At 46.5% G+C, this 25,428-nt stretch overlaps 1 protein-coding gene across 13 annotated transcripts in view; it reads left to right on the top strand.

Annotated features, from left to right (window-relative positions):
- Positions 1–25,428, top strand: part of AKAP13 (A-kinase anchoring protein 13) — a 322,494-nt gene that overhangs the window by 186,948 nt on the left and 110,118 nt on the right. The window contains exon 1 of one of the 13 annotated variants that reach the window (XM_025271584.3): positions 22,841–23,596. The exons of the other annotated variants lie outside the window; for them this stretch is intronic. Within the exon in view, the coding sequence (XP_025127369.3) occupies positions 23,516–23,596 (81 nt within the window). The 5' untranslated portion in view covers positions 22,841–23,515. Of the gene's footprint in view, positions 1–22,840; positions 23,597–25,428 lie in introns of those variants that run through there. 13 annotated transcript variants of the gene reach the window in all.

Raw genomic sequence — 25,428 nt, 5'->3', positions numbered from 1 at the left:
ATCTGTAAGAATATAATTTAATATCTGTAGATAATATATGTAAGAATATAATTTAATGATTTAATTTAAAACAAAATAGCATAAGTTTTCCCTTTTCTAAAAAACTGAGGTACAGTTGGTGTACAATGCTTCATTTTAGCTGCTTAGCAGTGATTCACAATTTGTAAAGGTTTGTGTTCCGTTTATAATTATTAAAAACACCAGGTATGTTCCCTGTGTTGTGCAGTATGCCGATATAACTTATTTTACACGTAGTAGTCTGTACCTCTTTATCCCCTTGCCCTGTCGATTCCACATGTAAACAATACCATATAGTATGTGTTTTTCTCTGTTGGACTTAGCTTCACTTAACGTAATTCCCTCCAAGTTCCTGTACATTATTTCAACTGGCAAAAACTCATTCCTTGTTATACTGAGTAGTATACCATTGTATATGGCCATACACTTTTAAGTGACTATTTGGTCTGTGAAGAAAGGCTTAGGTCCCTGTTGATAATGTGCATAATTGGGGCAGTTATATTCTCAGCTTAGATTTTGATTGTGTGTTTTAAGAAGAGGCCTTGCTGGTTGGCTGCCATAAGAATAAATGGTGCACACTGTGTGTGGGGTGGTCTACTCTAGCCAGGAAAGGGTTCAGAGGTACTCATTGCTCATATCTTGGTCCTCTTCGGCTGCTCAACTTTGTGATGGGGCCTGTGGCTTTAATTTCAATTTACTTATTCATTTAGTAAGGCTTAAGTGAATGTGCCTTTCCCTCTCAAGGAGTTGCATCGAATATGTAGGGAAGTAAAAAGAGGTTAGATATTGTCCCTGCCCCCGGTCCAGTTAATACAGCAAGCACGCACGGGCACTCACCCTCTGGCCGCTGTACGTGAGATGTGCCATAAGGTGCCTTCGGGGGGCTGTAGGAGGAGTTCACAGAACTCAGGTGCGTTCTTCCTGAGACGTGCTTGTCTGGATGTAGTGATGTTTCCTTAGTAAAACCTTTTTGTAACACTTGTGGTGGAAATATTCACTACAAAGTAGGGATGGGTTCAGGGGACTTGTGATGTGCTCCCCAGCTTGATACTCTATTGCTTTCACAGTGTGCTCGGCCCTTGGGAGATCTCAGAATTGCCAGAAATGCCCCAGTTTCCATTTAGGAAACTGAAAAGTAGCATTTACCAAAAGAAGTACAGGAGTCGAGGGAGAGAGTCACAGGCGGTGCTGGTGAGATGTGGGTTCAGTGACCCCCGGGTCAGGAAGAGGCCCTGGAGGAGGGCATGGCAGCCCACTCCAGTGTTCTTGCCTGGAGAATCCCATGGACAGAGGAGCCTGGGGGGCTGCAGTCCATAGGGTGGCAAAGAGTCAGATGCAGCTGAAGCGACTTAGCACACATGCGTGTATAAAGAATGGAAGTGTTCGGTAGTGTGTGAACCATGTAGGAATTAAAAAGAGTAGTCTCTCTGTTTAAGCATTTCCATTCTTTGCCTCTTTCATGCAGTGATATAGCCACTATTCTGCCCTTCTGAGAATCCTGCATGCCCTCATCTTGACCTAAGGACCAGAGAATTCTAACATGGTCTTAAGTCCACACCGCATGTGTAGTCTTTAGTTGATGGTGAAAATACTTTCCATAAAGTTCAGAACAGAAAATGCTATTATGAGCACATTTAAAATGTCTTCGGTTCAAGCCTTAATAAGAAGTCCAACTAAGCCAAATGTCTATTATGTTGATCTTCCTTGTCTGTGTAGCAGTTGGCATTCTGTTCTGAGTCGTCAGACCTGATACATATTTAAGAGTTTTGAAAACCTAATTATTCTGGGGTTGGAGCTTAGAGTCAAACTGTAGTATTAATGTAAGAATGCAATAGATTTTTTGTCTTTGGTTCCTAGATTTCTATTGAGATAGTTAGAAGATTTCTGGAACTGTTTGAACTACTTATGATAGGAATAATTAGAATCAGTATATAGCTTCCCAAAGTGGACATTGTGGAAAATATTTGAATGTCTAAATTTGACTTGGAGCTTTCACTTACGTGAGATAAACAGTAGTTCCTCCTTATCCGTGGAGTGTATGTTCCCAGACCCGTTTGGACACCTGGAACCGTGTTTTGTTCACTCAGTCGTGTCTGACTCTTTGCAACCCCATGGACTGCAGCATGCCAGGCTTCCCTGTCCTTCACTGTCTCCCGGAGTTTGCTCAAACTCATGTCCATTGAGTCAGTGATGCCATCCAACCATCTCATCCACTGACGCCCCCATTCACTTCCTGCCCTCAGTCTTCCCCAGCATCAAGGTCTTTTCCGGTGAGTCGGCTCTTCGCATCAGGTGGCCAAACTATTGGACCTTGGGATAGTGCCAAATCCTATACCCTGTGTTTCTTGTACACACGTGTGATAAGGTTTACTTTATCAGGTACAGTAAGAGATTAACAACAGCAATAATAAAATGTCATGGTTATAACAATATACAGTAATAAAAGTTCCATGAATGTGATCTTTCTCTCAAAATATCTTATTGTACGGATTTAACATCTTCTCCATCTTAACTGAGCACTTTCATTGCACTGTGCCTGTAATTCTTGTAATTTGAGATGAGACAGCAGAACTAACACTTTTTCCTTGTTCCTGCTTCACAGTTTCTCAGAAGATTCATTCTTAACCATAGATCTTAGCAACTTCAGCATATGGTTTGTTGTTGTTTTTTTCTTCACCCGTTATTAAGTCTGAAACTTTCACCTTTCCGGGCTTCCCTGGTGGTTCAGCTGCTAAAGAATCCACCTGCAATGCGGGAAACCTGTTTGATCCTGGGTTGGGAAGATGCCCTGGAGAAGGAAACAGCTACTCACTCCAGTATTCTGGCTGGGAGAATTCCATGGACAGTATAGTCCATGGGGTCGAAAAGAGTCAGACACAACTGAGCGACTTTTACTTTTTTTTTCACCTTTTCACTTAGAGCACTTTATATCTTTGGTAGATCCTAATTGCCGGCATCACTACTCTTGTGCTTTGGGACTCCTGAAATAAAATAAGGGTTAGTTGAACACTGCAAAGTGATACTGAGATAGTCATTCTGATAACCAGAAAAGCTACAAAGTGGCTGACGGGCAGGATTTACTCTTCTTGATTGCAGTCTCCTTGAAGAATGCTGCTGTTGCTAAGTTGCATCAGTCGTGTCCAACTCTGTGCAACGCCATAGATGGCAGCCCACCAGGCTCCCCCGTCCCTGGGATTCTCCAGGCAAGAACACTGGAGTGGGTTGCCATTTCCTTTTCCAGTGCATAAAAGTGAAAGTGAAGTTGCTCAGTCATGTCCGACTCTTAGCAACCTCATTGACTGCAGCCTACCAGGCTCCTCCGTCCATGGGATTTTCCAGGCAAGAGTACTGGAGTGGGGTGCCATTGCCTTCTCCATGAAGAAAGCTAGTCCAGTAGAAAAATGGGCTGAATTTAGAGACACCTCACCACCCCTTTGGTTGGTTTGCAGATACAGCAAGCATGGGATCATAAGATGTGTAGTGGGGGCGTTTAAAGGTCTTTGCTCTTTGCATTGGGATTCTGCCATTACAGGAACCCCAGATCTTCTAGCACACATTGCTCTCCTTATAGAATCTTAGTGTAGGGTGGCACTGTGGCCTCCGTCACGCAGTCTCTACCCTGTAGTTTGCAAGGAAGCAACTGGAGCCCAGAGCGCTCCATGCTCAAAGGGCTTACCTTTGTTTGCCCAGATGGTTGGCACAGAGCCCAGCCCGGGACCCCAAACCCTGGAGCCTGGCCTCTCATTTCCTGCCCACCTCTACCTGCGAGGCCACCTTGTCTCCTTTAAGTCAGCTCTTCTGTGTCCCATGCTAAGCTGAGGCACCCTGCCAGCCTCTCCAGGCCTGGCTCCCTCTGCTGGGGCAGTCCTTAAATAGGACCAGCTCTCCTGGACAGTGGCCCTCTTCTGTTTCATGGAGCCCTCGTGCCATCCCCATACATAGAGAAAAGTCGCAGGATGGGCATAGCTGAATCTGCACGCTGCTTCCTGTGCTGGGGTCATCTGCTGCCTGGGGGGCTCTGCAGCTCTGCCTTCAGCAGGTTGCCAGCTCATGTGGATTCTTGGAGTCACAGGCTGGGGCCTGGTGCTGAAATCACAGTACCGGGCTGTCTGGACAGGTGTACGGGTTGCACCCCTGTGGCCTTCCCCTCTCCAGAGCGTGGCATCTTGATTTTGATGCATTCTTGACCTGTGTTGCCTTCCCTGTGATTTAATGCAGATCATCATCTACCGAGGCAGGGGGATCTTTGGATCTAAACAAGCACGTGTGAGCTGGTCAGGACTCCACATGGGTCTCACAGTGTTTGTTTCCTGGCTGTGTCCTGGTGGACGAATGGTGTGAGATGGGAAAGGGCCTTGGGCTCCCCTGTGAGTGCCGTGTCCTCCACTCAGGAGTCGCCCCTGCCGCCCTGGGGAGAGCACAAAGGTAGGATGTCCCTTGCAGCGCCCTTCATCTTTCTGTTTCTATGAAAATAATAATTTCTGGAAATGGGCTTGTGGGCTTTTTCATTTCTGACATCAGTTTATTTCTTTGCCAACCTTCCTCCTTACTTTACCACCTCAAATTCTTTTTTTTTTTTTTTACCCCAATCTTTTATTTTGTATTGGGGTATAGCCGATTTTACAATGTTGTGATAGTTTCAGGTGAACAGGGAAAGGGACGCAGCCATACATATACATGTATCCATTCTCCCCCAAACTCCCTCCCATCCAGCCTGCCGCGTAACATTGAGCAGAGTTCCCTGTGCCGTATGGTAGATCCCTTGTTGGTTACCCATTTTAAATACAGCCGTGTGTACATGACCTTCCAGAGTCCCTAACTATCCTTTCTTCCCCTCTCTGCCCTCAGCAACCATAAGTTTGTTTCCGAAGTCTGTGGGTCTCCCTCTGTTTTGTAAGTAAATTCATTTGTGTCAAATTCTCACATTCATTTCCCCATTGAATCATCTACAAGCCGAGTGCCTTGTAGGCGGTGGGGTCTAGGGGTCTCAGGACAAGGGTTTGGCATCAGGCCTCCCCCACCCGCACCCCCATGCCAGGCTAGTGGCACGGGTGTCGAGAGAAGAGCCAGGTCACCACCTCCGCCGCTGGCTTCTTGAGGTCGCACCAGAACCTTGTCGCGTGCGACCGCCCCTCTGTGGACAGCAGGATATTCATTCCAGGAGACGCAGGAGATTCTTCTCTCTTTCCACCCCTGTGAGGCCAGGACTGGTGGAAGGCCACAGCTTAACTTGTCAGTGGGGGCCGCGTGGGGAGACCGTGTGTGTATCCATGCCTGAGTTCCTTCCTTTTAAACATTTATAACAAGATTCCAGTGGTAAATGAGACTATGGGGATGTGTTCCCTTCCTATAGGCCTGACTTAACTTGTGCATTTCCAAAACTAAATCAAGCCTTCCATTGGCAAACATCTCCTGTTCTGTGTGTTGAGCTCTGTAATAGAAGCTGGGGGTGCTGTGATGGTCAGATGAGGAGGCCATCCCACCCCTCAAGAAGCCGTGTTGGGAGAGGCAAAGGAATGAGCCACTAGTTGGCCCCTGAGGCCAGGGAGCTTAGAGAAGGAGCCGTCTTTCGCCGAGGCCTTTTTATACCCGTGTCCCTGCTTTGGTGCCGTTATACCATCAGCCGTTCAGTGGAGTTCTGCCGAAATGATTCACGTGGGGATTTTTCCCCCGTTGACAGCCTTGCTGGCCTTAAAATAAAGACCCGGTCTTTTCATTCCAGTTCCAGAAAGTGATGCTCGTGTTGTCGGTGTTTTGCCAGGGAACAGTTGCTGTCTCCAGCACCATCGTCCAACAACGCGATGGGCTGCGTTCCTTCCTAGGAGTCATTAGACATCCCTAATGAGATGATCCAGAGGAAGAAAATAAAGCTCTGGCCCTGCCTCCCTCATTAGTGCTGTGTCTGCCTCACATCAAGCTCATTGAATTGTTTTTCTCCTTGCCTGAGACTGTTCTTTCCTCCTTGGCTCAGGAAGAGGGTTGCAGGCCAGGCTCTCTTGACGTGGGACCTTAATGCATTTGCTCTTGCAGCAGAACCCAGCGTACAGGCTGAGCAGAAATCACTGTTTCATGGTTGCCATATAGCGTGGACTGTACTCTGAGGTTTGCTTTGCTTTTTAAGTCCAAAGAATGTGTCCTACAGGCCTTGAAAGAAAGCTCGTCTCTGGCGCACTCCACCCGTATAGCCCCCCGGGCTCGGTGAAGCCAGGGGAGGTTCCAGAGAAGTGCTAATGCCGATGATGGACACCTGCCGCTCAGTGTCACCGGTTCCCTGTTTTTCTACATATTTGCTTCGGTTTTGGTGTCATACTGGAAGCTGCTGTTTGAGCTGTCCTTGGCGGGGTCGGAGCCAGGTGTGGAAACCTCATCAATGCCTCAGAATGCTGTTTTCTCATCTTTACTTCCTGATGGGGAATTTTTGCCTTTATTGCCACACGTCTATCTCATGGCATGGCTGTTTAGTAAAAGCAAGATAATGCACGCCCTTTCAACACAATAATCTTTGAATCAGTCTTACTGTTCTTTGAAACTTAATGTCCCTGTGGGTTACCACCTGTTTATTGGTGGGCAAGCATGAAGGTGCCCTGAAAGTGACTGATGTGAAAAGTTGCCTTGATCCTTCCTCCCTCAAGCTAGTTAGTGCTAGCGTGTAGCAGGAAAGAGGGAGGTGGCAAAAAGGAAAGGGAAGATGAAGGAGAGCTTTAATGTGGGGGCTGAGGAAGCAGAAGGATAATGCAGCCTGAGTCTCTTTACAGCATCTGCAACTGTCCAAGGCATGAAATGGTAACAGCTGTGAAAAGACCCGGGTTGTCTAGTTCTTCTAGCAGTTGTTCATGTACGTTCTTGTAATTCATCACCCCAGGGTAGAGGAGATTATAAAATGAGATATTAAAAAAAAGAAGGGCTGGCCGATCCTTCTTGTGAAAAGGATTTTATCACCTAACCAATTAGCTTAATGGAGTATGATAATTGCACAAATTTAGCTGAGGAAAAAGTGGGAATTGTCAAAATATTTTTTAAAGCAAGGTTTTTAACTTTTAGATAGAAACTGGTCCTCCCAGGAAATCTCAATAACTATTGCGCAGTAGAGGCACCGCTGGGCCGCCTTTAACGTGATAGATAGGACTTTATAAATATTGGCATCCGTTTTCACCAAACAAGTATTTCTTTGGGAACTTCTTTTTAATAAAGGCTAATTAAGACATGTGGCAAATGCTTGTCATTTTTACAAGATGGCCTTTTAAAGAGATATAACTCCTCCTACCCCGTTCCCAAATGTGTATGTGTGCTGATGACCACAGGGCGTAGCAGAGCTGAGACAACTCGACTCTGGCAGCAAGAGAGGAATCTGTGACGCCTCCTACCATGTCTTTAGCATCCATCCCTTAGAATTGTGTTCTCAACATCCATTCCTTAGAATCGTGGCTTGCAGCTCCTCATACCGCCTACCCAGGAGTGAAGACCACTGTACAATTAGATGGTAGCTTCTCCACTCTGGAAGCTTGGACATGGCAGTCCTTTAGAAATGGCAGAGTTTTCAGATCGCTGGAGGTAAAGCCTCAAGTGCTGGAGCTTCCATTTAAAAGTCTTTGCTGTCATGTATTTCTGAAATACCCCTGTATATGACAGGCTTGTTAAATTCTGAAGAAACTTGACCCTCTTCTTGATGGCTTGCCAGCATCACCATGACTCTCAGGGACTGCTGCGGCATAAAGGTGGGCGGCACTGGGCACTGGCCTCACTGGCAGTTCAGAAGCTTGGCTGGAGGAGTTACTCATACCACCTTACGGCTTGGTCAGGGCCTCAGTCTCTCCAAAATGGAATGAGCCGTATGGTCTATGAGAAAGTGCCTTTCAGGTAAATTTGTTTGCACGTAGCTCATGGAAATAGTCTTTTCCTAAAGAGTTCTATTTGCTCTTCAGAAAACCATCTCTGCTTTTCATTCCTGCTGTAGTTTCTCTCAGTTCATCAGCTTCATTCAACATATTAGGAAATTGTTGGTTCCTCGCTTCACGTACATAAAACTATACTTTCATATAGTCTCTGTTTTTCTTTCTTTTTTTAAAATGTATTTTATTGAAATACAGTTGTCTTAGAGTGCTGTGTTAATTTCTGCTATACAGTGATTCAGTTACACATACATGCATTCTTTTCCATTACGGTTTATCACAGAATATTGAATATAGTTCCCTGTACTATAAAGTAGACCTTGTTTATCCATTCTGTATCCCAAACTCCAGATCAGCCCCTCTGCCTCCTACCCACCCTCTCCTGCAACCCCAAGTCTTTCCCTATGTCTGTGAGTCTCTGTCTGTTTCACAGATTAGTACGTCTGTGTCATATTTTAGATTCCACATGTAAGTGATATCCAGATATTTGTCTTTCTCTTAGTTACTTCACTTAGTGCGATAATCTCTAGGTCCATCCGTGTTGCTGCAGATGGCATTATTTTCTTCCTTTTTTATGGCTGACTAATATTTCTCTGTGTCTGTGTATGTACGCACACCACATCGTCTTTATCCATTCATCTCTTGATGGGCATTTAGGGTGTTTTCCATGTCTTGGCTGTTGTGTATAGTGCTGCTATGACCATAGAGGTGCCTGTATCTTTCTGAAGTCTCATTTTGTCTGGGTTTATGTCCAAGACTAGGGTTACTGGACCTTATGGCAAGTCTGTTTTTAGTTCTTTGAGGAACCATTATACTGTTTTCCACAGCGGCTGCACCAAACTGTGCTTCAAGCAGTGCAGGAAGGGAAGGCTCCCTTGTCTCTGCACCCTCTCCAGCGCTTGTTATTTGTAGATGTTTAGTGATGGCCGTGCTGACCAGTGTAAGATGTGGTACCTCACTGTCGTTTTGATTTGAGTTTCTCCAGTAGTTAGCCATGCCGAGCATTTTCTCACATGCATTTTGGCCATCTGTATGTCTTCTTTGGAGAAATGTCTGCTTAGGTCATTTTTTGATTGGTTTGTTTATTTTCTGTTGTTGAGTTATATGAGCTGTTTGCATATTTTGGAAACTAAGCCTTTGTCCTATTCCACAAACTGTCTTTTTGTTTTGTTTATGGTTTCCTTTGCTGTTCAAAAGCTTATAAGTTTTATTAGGGCCCATAAGAGTCATATCTTTAAGTCTTCAAGTCTTTAAGCCATTTTGAGTTTATTTTTGTGTTTGGTGTGAGGGTGTATTCTAACTTTATTGATTTACATGTGACTGTCCAACTTACCCAACACCATTTGCTGAAGAGACTGCAAGCTAGAAAACTTTCATCCCAGATTCCTTCTTCTTAGCCCAAATTAAAAAAAAATGTTTTGGTCAAATTTACCTTGTCCCTTCAAACTTCTGGTTTAAATATTTGTGCCCTCATCTTCTCTCACCTGGGCTCTTTGGTTTCCTTAGCACTCATTTCTTCTTGCCTTACAACTCAGCTGTTCTTGAACTTTTTGGTCTCAAGATTCGTTAATACTTCAAGAAGTTATTGAGGACTCCAAAGACATTTTGTTTATATGAGTTATATCTATAAATATCTACTATGTTAGAAATTAAAACTGATACATTAAAATATTAATTCATTCGCGGTAACATCAGGGCTTCTCTGGTGGCTCAGACAGTAAAGAACGTGCCTGCAAAGTAGGAGACCCGGGCTTGATCCCCTGTGTCAGGAAGATCCCCTGGAGAGGGGCATGGGAACCCACTCCAGTATTCTTGCCTGGAAAATCCCATGGACAGAGGAGCCTGGCTACAGTCCATAGGGTAGCAAAGAGTTGGACATGACTGAGCGAGTAACACTTCCACTACTTCACTTTTCAACAGTAGTAAACTTACTGCTTGTTAACATAAAGAGTATATTTTCATGAAAAACAACTTTTCCAAAACAAAATTGGAAGAGGTGACATTGTTTTACTCAAACTTCTGGCTCAGTAGAAAACAGATTCTCACATCTCTTACACATTCAAGCCATTGCAATAGGGGAAAATCCAGTCTTTCACAAATGTAGTGCATGAAAAGGAAGGGAAATTTTAATAGTTGCTCACAACTTAAAAAATCGCACAAGTGATTTTCCTTAGGACAACAATCATACCTCCATAACAGAAGGATTTTATGTCAACTTCCCGTTGTCACATAGTATTAGAAAGATGTGTACCTAAAGCTTGAAATTGAATGCTAGTAATAATGTTTACAGCTTCCTCAAGGATGTTCTGTGTGAAAATGTTGTTTCTTTTTGTTTTTTTTGTACTGTGAAGAAGTACAAAGTGCTGATTCACTTTGGTAGCTCTGCCTTCATTTGTGCTGAGGCCTGTCAGTGCAAATGTCAATACAGCAAAGGGGCAAATGACTGTGAAAATAGTTTTGACCCCACGGGTGCCCTGAAGAGGTCTCCAGGCCCTTGAAGGTTTTGTAGACCATACGTTGAGACCCACTGCTCCGGGTCATGTTAGAGATGCTTGCTGAACTTAGTGGTGTGGCAGGGACTTCACAGTCTGGCTCCTTGGATTACTTGGACGGTCCCGTCAGCTCTGCTGTTCCACAGGCCAGCTGCCAGCCACGCCAGACTCCTCTCTGTCTACCAGGTATTCTGAGTGAAATGCATCCTGGGAACCTCCCTGGGTGCTTAGTCTTTGATTCTTTGAGACCCTTCTCTGAAGGGCTGTGTCATCCTGCACCACAGACCTCTTGTGTAGCCTCCTCTTTGCTCTTGGTGGAGCTGCTAGGAACCAAGAAGCCTGGCAGTACCGCCCCTCCTGCCAGGGATGCTCTCTTAGCCATTGTTAGGGACCTGCCACAGCGTCCCACACACGACGGGCGTTTATCATGTACGATGCCTGGTGGGTGACTTGAAAGAAGAAGGAACCCAGGAAGTAGTTTGACAAGGCGTATTTTCTAGTTAATTGACAGGTTTTTTGTAAGTATGACTTCACTGGACTGAAGATTATACTTCACTTATCAACATCTCTCCTTAGGGCACTGTTAAAACCTTAAGTAGTTCCCTTTCTTTTGAAATTTGATTTCCTGTTTCTTTGTTTTTTTTTCCTTAATTTTTTCTTGATTTCCTATTTCTATAGCAAATATATTTGAGGCTTTTACATTTTGTTAGTACAGCTTTAAAAGGCTGATTTAATCAGGATGCCAGGAGTTGCAGCTAAAAATTATGTGGAGAATAGGAAGTTTCACATTGATAGCCCATTAACACGAGTATTTGGGATTGAACCTCTACGTAGAATTGAGAGTGACCTTTGTAGTAACACAGAACAGATCAAGGGTTTTCTTAGGGTTTATCAGTGTAAGAATGGCATAGAGCCATTAGAATTCAGACCCAGGGAAAGTCTACCTGTATGAAAGAGAAATAGTAACAGCAAGCCACATTAAATAAATTGTGCTCTTCAGAATACTAATGCTGTTGCTTCCCAGGTGGCTCAGTGGTACAAGAATCCACCTGCCAATGCCGGAGATGCAGGAGACAGGAGACACAGATTCAGTCCCTGTGTAGGGAAGATCCCTTGGAGAAGGAAATGGCAACCCACTCCAGTATTCCTGCCTGGAAAATCCCGTGGACAGAGGAGTCTGGAGGGCTACAGTCCATCGGGTCATAAAAGAGTTGGACAGCACTGAGCAAATGAGCACGGACGCAGTGCTTATTGTTATAACATCCTCACAGGGGAGGCAAAAGAGAAGGGTTAATAATACTCTTATATGTACAGACTGCAGGGACAGACTGAGCCAGGCCTTCTGTGTCCTTCCTGCTGAGTGCTGGGAGCTCACGAGGTTACCCTAATAGTACTTCATGTTCTTACTGTTACTTACACTGTCTCCACGGGCTCCCTGGTTGGTTAGATGTGCTACTCTTGACACAGTGCATGGACAGTCAGTGATGTGCAGTATTCTGGGGCGTTAAAGTTAACATGCACAAACACTCATACACACACATGTGCGCACGCCTGCATACACACATGCATATCTTTGGAGAAAGTATCAAAATGTTTCCATGAACCTTGGTCCTGAATTGACTGTTGTGTACATATATTATGTTTATATAAATATGTATAAAATACATAGTGGGATATCAGGTGAAAACTATGAACAAATGAAATAATAACCCCGAATTAATATGTATTTAGTTAGATAAATCTCTAGCAGGGATGATCTTACAGAAGCCACCCAAACTGCAATTGTTTAAAAAAAAAAAAAAAAAATTCAGGGTAGGCAGAGGATTCTGTTCTTTTACTTACTGATTAATTTCTGATGTGTCCCATTTATTGATGAGGTTTAACTAACACCATCTGTTTGTGTTGACCAGAGCAGACATCTCTTTGATGCAGGAGTGCATGTTTCTGTATCAGAAATCCATGAATTATGTAAATTTATGAATAAAGGAGCTTCTGAATCTAGGTTGCCTGCCCCAGTTTGATCTGCTCCGAGAATGCGTGACCTTCCCTGAAAGTCCCTCTTCAGACAGAGAGGTAGATACTGTTTCATTCACATGGGAACTGTTTGTTGAATGCTCAGTAAGCCCAAGAACCTATAGGAAAGCCCAAGTAAACAGATCTTCTGGTCCAAGAAACTTGTACCGCAGAGTCCCAGAAGACGGTGATAACCAGTGTGTGGGTGACTTAAGTGTGGTAGGAGGGCTAGCACAGTTCTGATAGGGTCGGAGGAAGGACAGGCCAGGTTTTTGACTGAGGTGGTCAGTGGAGGCATCGGGCTGTGATAGCACGTGAAGGCGTCTTCTGACCGGTGTTGCTTCCATGGGGAGAAGCGCGAGGGAAGGAGCATGGACTCAGGCAAGTGTCTCGTCTCACTTGAGCATGGGGGGCGAGTCTTCCGGGGGCAGGTGAGGGGAGAGACCCTCGAGGCTGGCGTGGTCCTCAGCCTTCCTCCCAGTCTCCTCTGAGAGCCACGTGCTCTCTGTCCCAGCGGTCACTGGTATTTTGGCCGTCTGGAAGGGGACTGTTCAGGGACATTTTCAGTTCAGTCCAAATTGGGCACTTGGGGATTGGCCAGGAAAAAACATCTATAAATATCTGTCTTTTTCTTCTTTCCCTTACCCTCACATGAAGAGGCTTTTTTCTTTTTTTTCCCCCAAGGCTAACTCTTAAATCTGGGTTCCCAGTCCTGTCTTGACCTTAAAGTTTACAGAACCGCTTCTCCCTAAAACCGCTCGGCTTTCAGGTTCAGATACTGAGATGTTCCTTTAGTCTTAGCTTCCGGGGCAGCTCCCCACCTTCTCCACTTAGCAGAGGAACGAAAGCCTGACTTTTCCCTCTGGTTTGCCGTCTCGTGATACACCATATTTTCAGAGGGAACACGGTGATCTGAATCAAAGCAGAAGCATCGTGTTCTTTCAGCTCTGACTTGAGTGGGATGTTCAGTTCCGTGCTTTTTTCCCATATGCACCCTCCTGTTATTGTTGTTCACTTGCTAAGTTGTGTCTGACCCTTTGTGATTCCCTGAACTGCAGCACATCAGACTACGCTCTCCTTGAGTGTCTTCTGCAGTTCACTCAAACTCAAGTCCATTGAGTTGGTGATGCCATCCAACCATCTCGTCCTCTGTCTCTGCCTTCTCCTGCCCTCAATCTTGCCCAGCATCAGGGTCTTTTCCAGTGAGTTGACTCGTCTTTGCATCAGGTGGCCAAAGTATTGGAGCTTCAGCTTCAGCATCAGTCCTTCCAGTGAATATTCAGGGTTGATTTCCCTTAGAATTGACTGATTTGATCTTCTTGCCCAGGGGTCTCTCCAGAGTCTTCTCTGGCACCACCATTTGAAGGCATCAATTGTAAGCTGACTTAGATACCTTCTTAAAAAAATAAGGCAAAGATGCAATAATAAAAATAAAACTATCATAGCAACTAATACTTACATAGTATTCACGCCTCAGGCATGAATATACAAAATACTTAGATGTATTCTTTTTTTTACTGTATGTCTTTTTATTTTTATCTCCCATCAGTAGTGTTAAAAAGTAGGTTTTCTTCTTGGAGGGTTTTTCTCTTTTCCCTTTGTTTTGTCTTTTCGACAGTTGATATAAAAAGCAAGACAGTTGATATAAAAAGCAAGTTATACTTCTTCATTTTTTTGGAAAGCATGACTGTACTGGGTTTGCCTGGGAGGGCCAAGGGACATTGTCCATGGGAAGCTGAGTCACTTTTTGGCTCGTCTGACTGACTCTGCTGGAGCTGTTCTTCATTCTGTGAAGTGAAAAATAAGAATAAGTCAAGTGATTTCCTAAAGTGACACTTTTTCATTTTACGTGGGATTCAAATTTTTCCTAAAGGTGTGATTATTTTGAGCACCAGTTTTCATGTCTGGCCAGGACTTCTATCCTTTAAGTGTAAAAACTCTTCCAGATGGCTCACCTTTTGTGTATAACATTGACCAAGACTTCTCTTGTTTACTAACTAAATCTGGTCAGCCTTTTGAAAAGTCCTAGGATTATGATTGTGGCAGCAAACGGATGTATAATCAGTTTCTCCTCTAGCTCTCGGATGTCTAGGACCAGTTTTGGAGAGACTGGGAGAGATTTAAGAAGTACTCGTTGCCCTCAGCATTCTACTTAGAGAGCAGCGTGCAGCCGCAAGGGAGAGCACAGGCTGGAACTCGTGGCAGCGGGGCAGCGGTCTGAGGACACCACGGTTCACAGCGCAGAGTTACAAGGAGAGTCGGAGGTGGCAGAGAGCCTGACTCTTAATAGAAATGTGGGAAGGTGGAGAGACCAGGTAGGGAATTACAGAAACCACAGTTGTCCTAAGAACCAGGGTCACTGAAGTAGGAAGAACCCTCTCATCCTAGTTGTGGAAGCTCGAGAGACCAACTGTCTACTCATCTTGAGGACCGACAGCAAACGAGGTTGGATAAGTATCATGGCGTGGTATCCCCTCGAACAGGAGACTTGAGGAGGCTAGAGACTTACAGATTTTCTGAATTACAGCACAAATTGAGCCGCTTCCATGCTGTAGCACCTTTGGTGGCTCCCTGTTGCCTCTGAGTAGCGTCTCGACCCTTGAGCCAGGCATTGGGTGCTTCTGGAATCCAGGCGGTGAGCGCTGTCCACACCAGTGTCGCAGCGCGGTCTTGACTCTGATGCAGGTAACGGACGGCTTGCCAGTCCTTGGTCATACCTGCTGCACATCAGCACTTGTACCTTCGATCTCTGTCTGCATCGGGGTTGCCTGCCTCCTCCCTCCCTTTTTCTGTCTTTCTGTCCCTTCATGTTAAAGCACCACCTTCATGAAACTCTTCTGCCTGGTCAGCTCAGCCAGAGCTCCGTACTCCTTGCTGAAATCTGCGTTTCATCTGTACTACCCAGACTTTCTCATATGTACGTTTCTTCCCATGGTCCCTGGTTTGTTTCCTTAAGGTCCCAAAAGCATCTCATCCATCTGGACATCTCTCGTGACACCTCACAGAGCCCTGTAACTTCAGCCGATACTTAAGTATTGTCAAACAGATAAATAATCTTGGCTGATATTAGCTAGTCGGCTGCTGTTGGCCGCGGCGCTGGGGATGACGCCGTCCCTTGGGAAACGATGGTCTACAGTTTTCAGTGCTGTTTGCCTGACCTCATTGCCTTTGTTTTATGAAATGAGGTCTGTTCTTATTTTCATAGATGATCATATGGAAAGGGAGTTTCTCAGTTGTTGGCCCTTCCCTTCTGTTTCCATTTCCTTGCCAGACACCGTCCACGCTGCTCTCTCCTCAAGCAGTAGCTTTTGTTCGTGTTCCTGACCAAGACACAGTGCCTGCACTCAAGGGTTCTCCTTCGGTCTCTGACACAATCTCTAGGACAGAACCGACATAACAGGCATAGAACTCACCTTGTGTCAGCGGTCCTTTTTCTCTGCTGATGCTTCGTTTCCTTCTCAGAAAGGTTTTTACGCACTAAAGTGTATTCCCAGGTTGGCCATCCTGTAGCAGCCATTCTTTAAGGATTCACTAACGCACTTTGTCTGAAGAGTAAGATATCTCACGAGATAACTGGAGGAAGTGGAGTATATGACAGAACTTAGAATTTCCCCTGTGAAATGGTAGACATTCAAAAGAAATTGCAGTTCAGCCTTCCTCACTCCACTACGGCCCCAGAACTTGCTCTCCCCAACCAGGGTCCACGGAGCATTCACAGAGCAGAACCCCCTTCTCTTATGACCTGACTTTCTTGCAGCATCGGGCTCTGTTTACCACTCTTGCTCTCTGGCTTCTCGATGTCACACCTCTGTGTTGATTTCCATCATCAGTGTGCCCATCCCAGCCGTTCTCCCACGCCCCAGACACAGACGCTGATGCTCCATCTGAAGGCACGAGTTTGTGGTAGCCTGGGAGTCCTCTAGTTGGGCATTTCTCACACACATTGTTTTTACTATTTAATGTCCGTCTGGTTCTCTATTATATTCTCAGTGCCAAACATAGGTGTTCAGTGAATATTTGTCTCATGATTGAACTAATTTCAAAAAGCTTGTTGAAGATTCAGGACAGTGGCTCGTGAGACGTAGCGATCACAACAGTATTCTTCCATGTAGAATTTGTTGCTTGTTTAAATGGCTGTTGATACTAAACTTGCCATTTTTGGCATCTGTAGCAGTCTAGGTTTTTAAAATATTAATGTATTTTAAAGCCACATTCTTTGGGACCCTTTGAAAATTCTAAAAATGTTAAATGTTTACAAAATACCTAGTACATTTTAAAGAGGAAAATGTATAAAGTGGGGTTTACAGTAAAATCTCGTGATTATAGTATGGAAGAGACCTGTTTTGATATGTCCAACAAAAAGGTATGGGAAGTGACGTACTTCACCACAAGCTTATATTTGTCTAGCAGTGTGGTATGTCTGTTGAAAAGAAAGGCAGTTTGATCTTAGTCGTCCCAGTGTACTCAGCACCAGAGGGTTTTTGTCTTGGTGTTCGCATCACACAAAGGACACCCCCTAACTGAAGGGCCCTCAGTTGGGTACCCTGTGGCATGGGGAACAGTTGTGGGAACCACGAGCCAGAGGAGAAGCTTTGAGGAGGGTGGTGAGTCATGATGAGTATCTTCAGATACTCATTTAAAAGCTGCCATAAGAAGTAACTTATGTTTGTTCCCTGGTGGCTCAGAGGTTAAAGGGTCTGCCTGTTATGTGGGAGACCTGGGTTCGATCCCTGGGTCGGGAAGAAGGAAATGGCAATCTACTCCAGCATTCTTGCCTGGAGAATCCCATGGACGGAGGAGCCTGGTGGGCTACAGTCCACGGGGTCGCAAAGAGGCGGACACGACTGAGCGACTTCACTTCACTTCATGTTTGTTCCCAAGAGGAAAGCAGTACAGCCAGTCATTCTGAAGGAGACCTGGAGACAGTTGTCAGTAAAACTCTTCGTCTCTATGCTGGATGTGTGCATTCTGATTTTTGTAACATTAACATAGTGAGAAGCTATTTAAAAAAATTAAACGTCAAGTATTAAAATGATGGCAAAGAAGTTGAGTCCATTTAGTGTAATAACACACTTTTTCTACCGGTACTTTCTAAAATTAGGAACCATATGCCATTTTTATTGAAAAAATAGTCTTTTTCTGTCCTTTTTCATTTTTGTAAAATCAGATGTGAAAATGCCAATGATTGAAAAAACAGAATGCCAGTGATACGAGAAGTGAGTTCTAGTTTTGTTTCCTGAAACTTTGACCTACGTTTTCTCCCTGAGAGTTCTTTCTTTCAGTTTAGGGGATTACTCAAGGCAAAATAAGATGCATGTGGAAAGAAAAATTTCTCGAATTGACTTTAATGCAGACTCATTCGTTGTGTGACCTCGTTGTGGTTTAGTTGCTGAGTCGTGTCCAACTCTTTGCGACCCCATGGGCTTTAGTTCACCAGGCTCCTCTGTCCATGAGGTTGATGCTCCAGGCAAGCATGCTGGAGTGGGTAGCCATTTCCTTCTCCAGAGGATCTTCCTGACCCAGGGATCAAACCTGCGTCTCCTGCGTTGGCAGGTGGATTCTCTACTACTGAGGCACCAGGGAAGCCCACATGGCCTGATACACCCGACTTAAACTCGGTGGTACTTTTCTGCATCTGTAAAGTAGACAGTGTCATTTCACCCTTTAGCTTTTTATGAAGAATAAACGAAATGGTACATGTGGGTGCAGGTGGCATACAGGAAGCACTCAGTAAATGTTATTAATAAATCTTGCCTCCAAAAGACCTGTCCTAGAGGTTACATTGTCCCATCACCACTTTTCCAGAAGAAATCTGATCTGGATGTCTGCCTTTCTCCCCTCCTTCTTCCTTTTCTATCATCAAGCTGCTGGTAATTTTAGTAAAATTTAACATTTGTGTGCTTGTTCCATGAGACCTGTTTTCCTGTGAGGTGCACAGGTTGGTGAAGAGACGTTTCTAAAGCTCTGTCTTGCTCTCTTCCACCTTAATTGCTTCTTGCTGCTGCCATCAGCTAACTTGTGTTCAGATTTCTTCTTGGAAAAGGTGAGAAAGGATTAAAGCAGAGGGACTGCCAGGTAGAATTGCTGGTTGGCTGGTCACCGCCCTCCAGGTCTTCCTAGTCCCCTTTCCTCTTTTAACCTTCCTGCAACCTCCAGAGCTGGGCGTGACAGAAATGCAGGGGAGGGGGCCTCTGCCTCGCTCTCCTGGATCAGCAGCACCCGATCAAACACCCAAACTGAAATGGAAAAGGAAATCCTCTGTGGGCGCAGTGCAGTTGCTGCAAATCCTTCTCATCTTCTCTCAAATACTCAGGTATCTTATATGAAGCAGACTTAGTTTAAACAGTCTGGAGTTGCTCAAGTGGAGGCTGTTAATAAGAAAAAACAGTATAAATGTTTTATCTGTATAAATGTTTTATCTGTATTTTAGTAAATTTTGCCACCAACAAGTTTGTAGGTCTTGGTGACTATTTTTAGGTTAATGAAATCATACATTCGTGAAAACTGAAGACTCTGCTAGTCGCTTCCTTCCTTTTCATTTGATGTGAAAAGTGGAGGTGGGAAATATAATTATGCAAGAATACACTGCATGTTTTCTACAACAGGTTTTGAGAGAACTTCTCAATTCCTTTTTCCTTCTCCACTGCACCCACATCCTGTGAGTTATTTGGCAAGTGATAAAGATTTGTTAGTCTCTGGCTGACCATAGCAGATCAAGAAGGAACTTCAGATATGACCTAGTGTCCAGCCCTTCTCACTCCCCAGTTCTGGAAACCTAGGTCCAAGAGTCAGTCTAATTATCCCAGGGTGCGCAGTGAGATGTGACAGACCTACGGATGGAAAGAACCTTTCCTTTTCACCTTGTGCTCCTTGCAGAGACACATAAACATGTTAAATTGATCATTGGTGTGTCTTCGAGCCAGTGACAGGCTAGCGCTGTATGTTCAAACTTTGAGGTTACAGAACAGATGTTTCAGCAGCAGCAGACACCCCACCCTCCGACCACAGTGCTCACTGGCCTTTGTGTTCTGTTTGGGTCCTCAGTATACCCACTAGATGGTGTCCTATTTCAGAAACTTTGCTATGGGGCTACAGGTAGGGTTCTGCCCTCACTAAAAAGCAGCCAAATAGCGCTGACCCATAAGAATGCTTAAATAATTTGGATAAGGTGTTAGATCTTGGAATTAAATATCGAGGGAAAATTTAACTCATGAACAGAAACGCTCTAGTTAAAGTAAAATTCATAAAAATATTTTTATACTTTGTTTTCTGGAATCTTTAAGATACATCAGGCCTGTGGTATGAACAGACTTTTAGCACTGGTTGCTTCTATTGAAGAATGTAGGCCTCCTTGTTTGACTTTGAGTAAGCTCCGGAAGTTGGTGGTGGACAGGGAAGCCTGGCGTGCTGCAGTCCATGGGGTGACACGGAGTCCCCACGACTGAGCGACTAAACTGAACTGAGGCCTCCTTGTTGTGGCTGGAGTGTGGGATGGAGGGAGATATAAGTAATCTTGTGAATAATTACTATTGTGAAAAGAGGTTGTAAATAAACATATTTTACTCTTTAAGTTCCCAAACTTAAAGGAAAAGAGACATATCCTCAAAACGAAGCTTCATAGGTCTCAGCTTTGGTTTGGAAATAAAACGATTGGTTTCTGAGTTTCCAAATCCTAACAGAATAACTGCTTGGCAGTTGCAGATGTTTTTGATAAAAACTTGGAACTGTCAGATCAACAGCGAAAGCGCAGGACCGCAGACTCTGTCTTCTGTGGCGAGTATCGAACGGATCCAGAGGGACAGCAAAGCAGACTCGTGTTCCCCACCCAGGGCATGTGTTCCCTGCCCAGAGGATTTGTTCTCCAAGATGGAACAGAACACGCAATTACAGTTCCAAATCCTCTTAACATGTTTATGTGTACCAAGCAGCTAGGAAGTCTCAATTTCCAGCCTGCAGTGCAAAGCCAGCATCTCAGCAGAAATTAAAAAAAAAAAAAATTAAACCGTCTCAAAACAGTAACCTGGGCCATTTCAGACAGTTGTATTACTGTGAAACAGATTTCTTTTAAATTTCTTGAGGGCAGAGATTTTGTTGTTTGTTTCTTTTGTTTGCCTTTGTTGCAAGGCAGCATACATGCAGATAACAGAATGTAGAGTATCTGTTCAATCAGTAGATTATCTGCATTGAAGTCAGTAGTTAGATGAGACTGGGAATAGAAAGGCTTTATGGTGATTAAAGCATCTATGATCCCTAGGGAGAAGCCTGGGAACCTTGGAAGCAGGAAACATTTGATTCTAATTAAAACAGAAGGGAGCGGCAGTGGGGAATAAACCATGTTGAGGACAGAGGGGAGGTGGCTCTGTCTTTCTGTGGGGAGGAGGGAGAGTTCTGAGTGACAGCTTGGTGAAAGTTCGTACAGGAAAGATAATAAACCATCCATTTTTCCCCGCACCAAAACCTAAAGGATCTTTCCATTCGTATCCTAGACCACATAGTTTTCAAAGTCGTCGTCAGTCACCGGCCAGGTTCCCACCCTTTGGGTAAGCTCGAGTTAGAATTTTATTTACAGCTTTCTACTCTCTCTCCAATCGTCTGTTTTCCATTGTCACTCATGAAAAGCAACATCTGGTTCACTGTCCACACTGGTAGCGTCACAGCGCGATGCGCGCTGTGGGCATATGGGGCAGGGGAGGGCCCGTCCACCCCACCCCGTGGATGAGACTGGGATGGACAGGCTTCAGGCTTTCGCGCTGTGGGCATATGGGGCAGGGGGGGCCCGTCCACCCCACCCCGTGGAGGAGACTGGGATGGACAGGCTGCAGGCTTTCGCGCTGTGGGCATATGGGGCAGGGGGGGCCCGTCCACCCCACCCCGTGGAGGAGACGGGGATGGACAGGCTGCAGGCTTTCGCGCTGTGGGCATATGGGGCAGGGGAGGGCCCGTCCACCCCACCCCGTGGAGGAGACTGGGATGGACAGGCTGCAGGCTTTCGCGCTGTGGGCATATGGGGCAGGGAGGGCCCGTCCACCCCACCCCGTGGAGGAGACTGGGATGGACAGGCTGCAGGCTTTCGCGCTGTGGGCATATGGGGCAGGGGGGGCCCGTCCACCCCACCCCGTGGAGGAGACGGGGATGGACAGGCTGCAGGCTTTGAGCGGGTTGGGCCACAGCTGCCGCATGTCCGGGGCAGCAGGGAGGTGCGTCCTGGTGGGGTTCGCTGCCTCGCTCTCCTCTGAGCTGGTCAGCCACTTGACGGCCTGGCCAGAGGGCATGGTGACTCACCAGCCCATCTCTGCCTCTTTTATTGTTCCTGGAAAGCCTCTCCATCAGCTCTGTTAGTGATACCGATGGAAATTTCGGTATTAAATCTCTTCTCCTTTTGCTTGTGGCCTTGGAGCCCCCTCACCCACACTGGCAGGGCCAAGCCAAGGACTCCGCCTGTGGCCCCTTGAGGGAAACGTCAGCAGCCTGACTCTCCTAGAAGGAGAACATCCTTTCAGTTTTTCCGTCTCCACTCCCCCCCACCCCCACCCGCCCGTGTCCTCCCCAGTTCTTTCTCCTCCTTTCCCACCCAGATCATTTCTGACACCAGCGAGAAGATGAGTTCTGGGGCAGGTCCACCTCTGATGATCGTGGCTAGGGTGGGGCCAGAGGGCGGGCGTATGGAGTGACGGCGCCCCCGCGGGCTCGGTCGCGAGAGGGGGAGAAGGCCCTCCAGGGGCACCCCTTGGCCCCGCCAGTGCAGCTGACGCGCGTGCCCGCGCACCGGTCCCTCCTCCTCCTCTCCTCATCACTGGTCTAAAAGCACCCCTCCCACCCACCCACCCCATCACTCCCTTCCTCTCTGCAAAAAAAAAGAAAAACCTAACTGACCTCTTGATCTCTAAGCCTTGCCGGCCACTTCCGTAAGCCCTTGTGGGTCCTGGAGACATGTCCCTGAAGGCTCAGGCTAGCATTTTTCTCACGTTAAATCACTGGTTTGCGCCTGGCAGGGCGCTGCAGCGTGCGTCCGGGGCAGTGGCCACTTCCCTGACTTTGGGGGACAGAGAAGCGTGTCGTGCTCGCCTGCGGTGTGCAGGATGCCCACCCCCCCATCCCCACGCCGCCCCGACCTCAGCCCGGGGCGCATCTGGGGGTGCCCTACAGAGCCTGTTTCATAGGAAGCAGCATGAGAGGAGGAGGAGGAGGAAGCCGGCTGGAAAAGGAAGCCTTGTTTTTCTCCTCTTCGTCTGGGGATGAATCATGTTCCCAGCACTGCCTTTAGGTTTTCAAGCCTCGGAGGCTGCTGGTACTGAGCCGAAAGGGCCAGTCGTGACGTTGCTGAGGGAGGGAGGGAAGAGGGGCCCGCGCCCCAGAAGGGAGGGAGCATGGGGGGGAGGAGTGGGCTTTTTTTTTTCCTTCCTGCTTTCAGTCCGCTGTCATTAGACTTTTCAGCTGAAATCAGAACCAAGCCCTGCTGCCTGGCGAGCAAGAGGCTGACTAGAGACTCTTTCTCTGAACAGAATCTCAGGATTTCAGTTTGCTTGCCTTTTTTTTTTCCCCTGTGAAGGAAATACTGCTTTTCCTTGCTTTTGTTTTTTTAAGCAAGAAGAGGTTTTCATGAGAAAATTTTGTCCTGCTATCCCTGCGAAGTAGAGCTGTCTTCCCTTCTTCTCTGCTTGTCTTTTCCCGACAAGGCACATACTGGATTTTTTCTCGCCTGCTCTGGGCTGTTCCCTGCCACGTGCGTCGGCCGGCATGCGTAGCCCGTTAAGCCTTCATTTTTCTCCTGGAGTTATCGCCCGTGATGGAAACAGTCTGTGCTTCTCTCTCCGTCGAGATCTGACTAAAGTATAGCATCCAGGGGCGATTACTGTGGATACTGTGAGTTGGCCCGGGGCTCAGGCACTGCCAGGAAGTTCTCCGTCCGGTGAGGGACTTGGGGTCCTGCGTGGTTTGACCCCCTCGAGGTTGTCTTCATAGAGGAGTCCGGACGGCAGAAACCCCCTCCGGCTCCCCGTAAGAGGTTCAGACCTGGGGGCTTGCGGGAGCACCCCGACGCCCCAGGTTACATAGTGGGTCCCGCCCCTGCATCTCGTGTCCTCTCTGCTGCATTTGGACAAAATGTACGAGCGGCACAAGAGGCGCTACAGCCTGTGTGACATCTCCAAGGTGGACAGGACCGTGGACGTGGTGCTGCTGAAGGTAAGGGCCTCGCCGCAGCCGCCTCCTGCCTCTGAATCCAGTAGCTGGGGCCCTGGCCACCCTGTATTGGGAGAAGAGCTGAGAGGCGTGTATGTGTGTGCGTGTACAGTGGGGATTGTGGAGTTGGGTTGGTGATTTTAAGGTTCCTAGCAGAATATCCCACTCCAGTGTTCTTGCCTGGAGAATCCCAGGGACGGGGGAGCCTTGTGGGCTGCCGTCTATGGGGTCGCACAGAGTCGGACACGACTGAAGCAATTAGCAGCAGCAGCAGAATATCTGACCAGAAACAATGGGGACTTAAAAATCATCGAGTCACTTAGGTGTCAGTGTCATTTTACTTGCTTTAAAGTGGGTTCTTCTGCTCAAGAGAACCTCCTACTCTTGTAAATCGCAGGTGGAGAACTTCACCGTCAGTTGCTCTTTTCCAGGGAGGTCTGTGTCCCTCTGTCCCCAGCGTCCCCACCCCAGGGCCCCATCCGTAGAGGCATCATTATCTATCGGTCTCTCCCCATCTGCCTCTGTCTCCTAGTCTGTCTTTTGCCTGAGTTTCTTTTTTCTCTTCTCTTTCTGTTCTTTTTTTTTTCTCTCACAGCTCTTGGGGGGAAGATAGTACTTATTTCCTTTGGAAAGATCTCCACTCAGTCTGTTGATCGAAGTGGCACAGTGGCCGTTTTGGCTTGGTTTGACTGCTTTACAGGTCTCGCCTCTGACTGTTAATGGCTGTGTTTGTTTTCTCCCGTTAGTGATGCTGGCTGTCTCAGCAGGATGGGGGCGGGGCCTCTGGCCAGCTAATTGCTCACAGAAGGCATCCTTGAGTCTAAAATTAGTAAGAACTCCTCCAGCCATAAGGTGGGAGTCTGGGAATGTTGGACGACTCAGGGAGCACTTTTTGGAAGTTTAGCCATTTTCTGGCAAAGGCAGGGAAAACTCGAAGCCAGCCAAGTGCTTCAGGGTTGCCAGAGAACCTCAGTACCTGAGCTGATGAGGGTGTGGAACCAGGGGAGTGCAGGCGCAGGAGGAATGTATTGTCCCGGTCAGGGAGGTAGGGGTGCTTTCGCATTGATTGATCAGTTCAGTTTATTACTTGAGACTCCCTCATTTTTTCCGCTGATCCACTGAGGCCAAGCATGGCTCAGAAAGCTAGACACAGATGCCAGTGAACTGAGACCACCCTTTGGGACACCGATGAGGGGGAACTGCCGTCTGTCCGCCATAATCTCCATCATCTGGTGCTCTGACTTGCCAGGCCGAGGCTCAGAGCAGTGGGCAACTTGGCATTTTGAACTTGATCCAAGATCTTATTCATGTTAGTTTCTCTAAAATGTGAGCTCTGCTATGAAGTGACAGTGATGTTTTTGTTTTTGTTGTTTCTGTCTTCCTTTGTTTAGAAGAGTCTAGTTGTTAGGACCTTTACAAGCTTGACTCTTTATGACATTGGGCTTCCCAGGTGGCGCTAGTGGTAAAGAACCTGCCTGCCAGTGTAGGAGATGTAAAAGACGAGTGTTCAATCCCTGGGTCGGGAAGATCCCCTGGAGAAGGAAATGGTAACCCACTCCGGTGTTCTTGCCTGGAGAATCCCATGGACAGAGGAGCCTGGCGGGCTACAGTCTATGGGTCACACAGAGTCGGACATGCCTGAGCGCTTTGCATGCTTTATGATGTTCCCTGTCTGGGGAAAAAAGGGAAAGAGGGGAGGGAGGATAGAAAATCTCAGTCTTAGTGTCCCAGGAATGTGGTGCATTTAAAACCGTGCTGAAATACGTAATCCTCCCCACTCTCCCAGGCGTGAGAGCCCTTAGTAGTGGAGCTGACTCAGCACAGGCTTACTGCCT

This window comes from Bubalus bubalis, chromosome 20, assembly GCF_019923935.1.
Source record: "Bubalus bubalis isolate 160015118507 breed Murrah chromosome 20, NDDB_SH_1, whole genome shotgun sequence".
In the NCBI taxonomy this organism is placed as follows: domain Eukaryota; kingdom Metazoa; phylum Chordata; class Mammalia; order Artiodactyla; family Bovidae; genus Bubalus; species Bubalus bubalis.
This window is presented reverse-complemented; position numbering and strand designations above follow the sequence as displayed.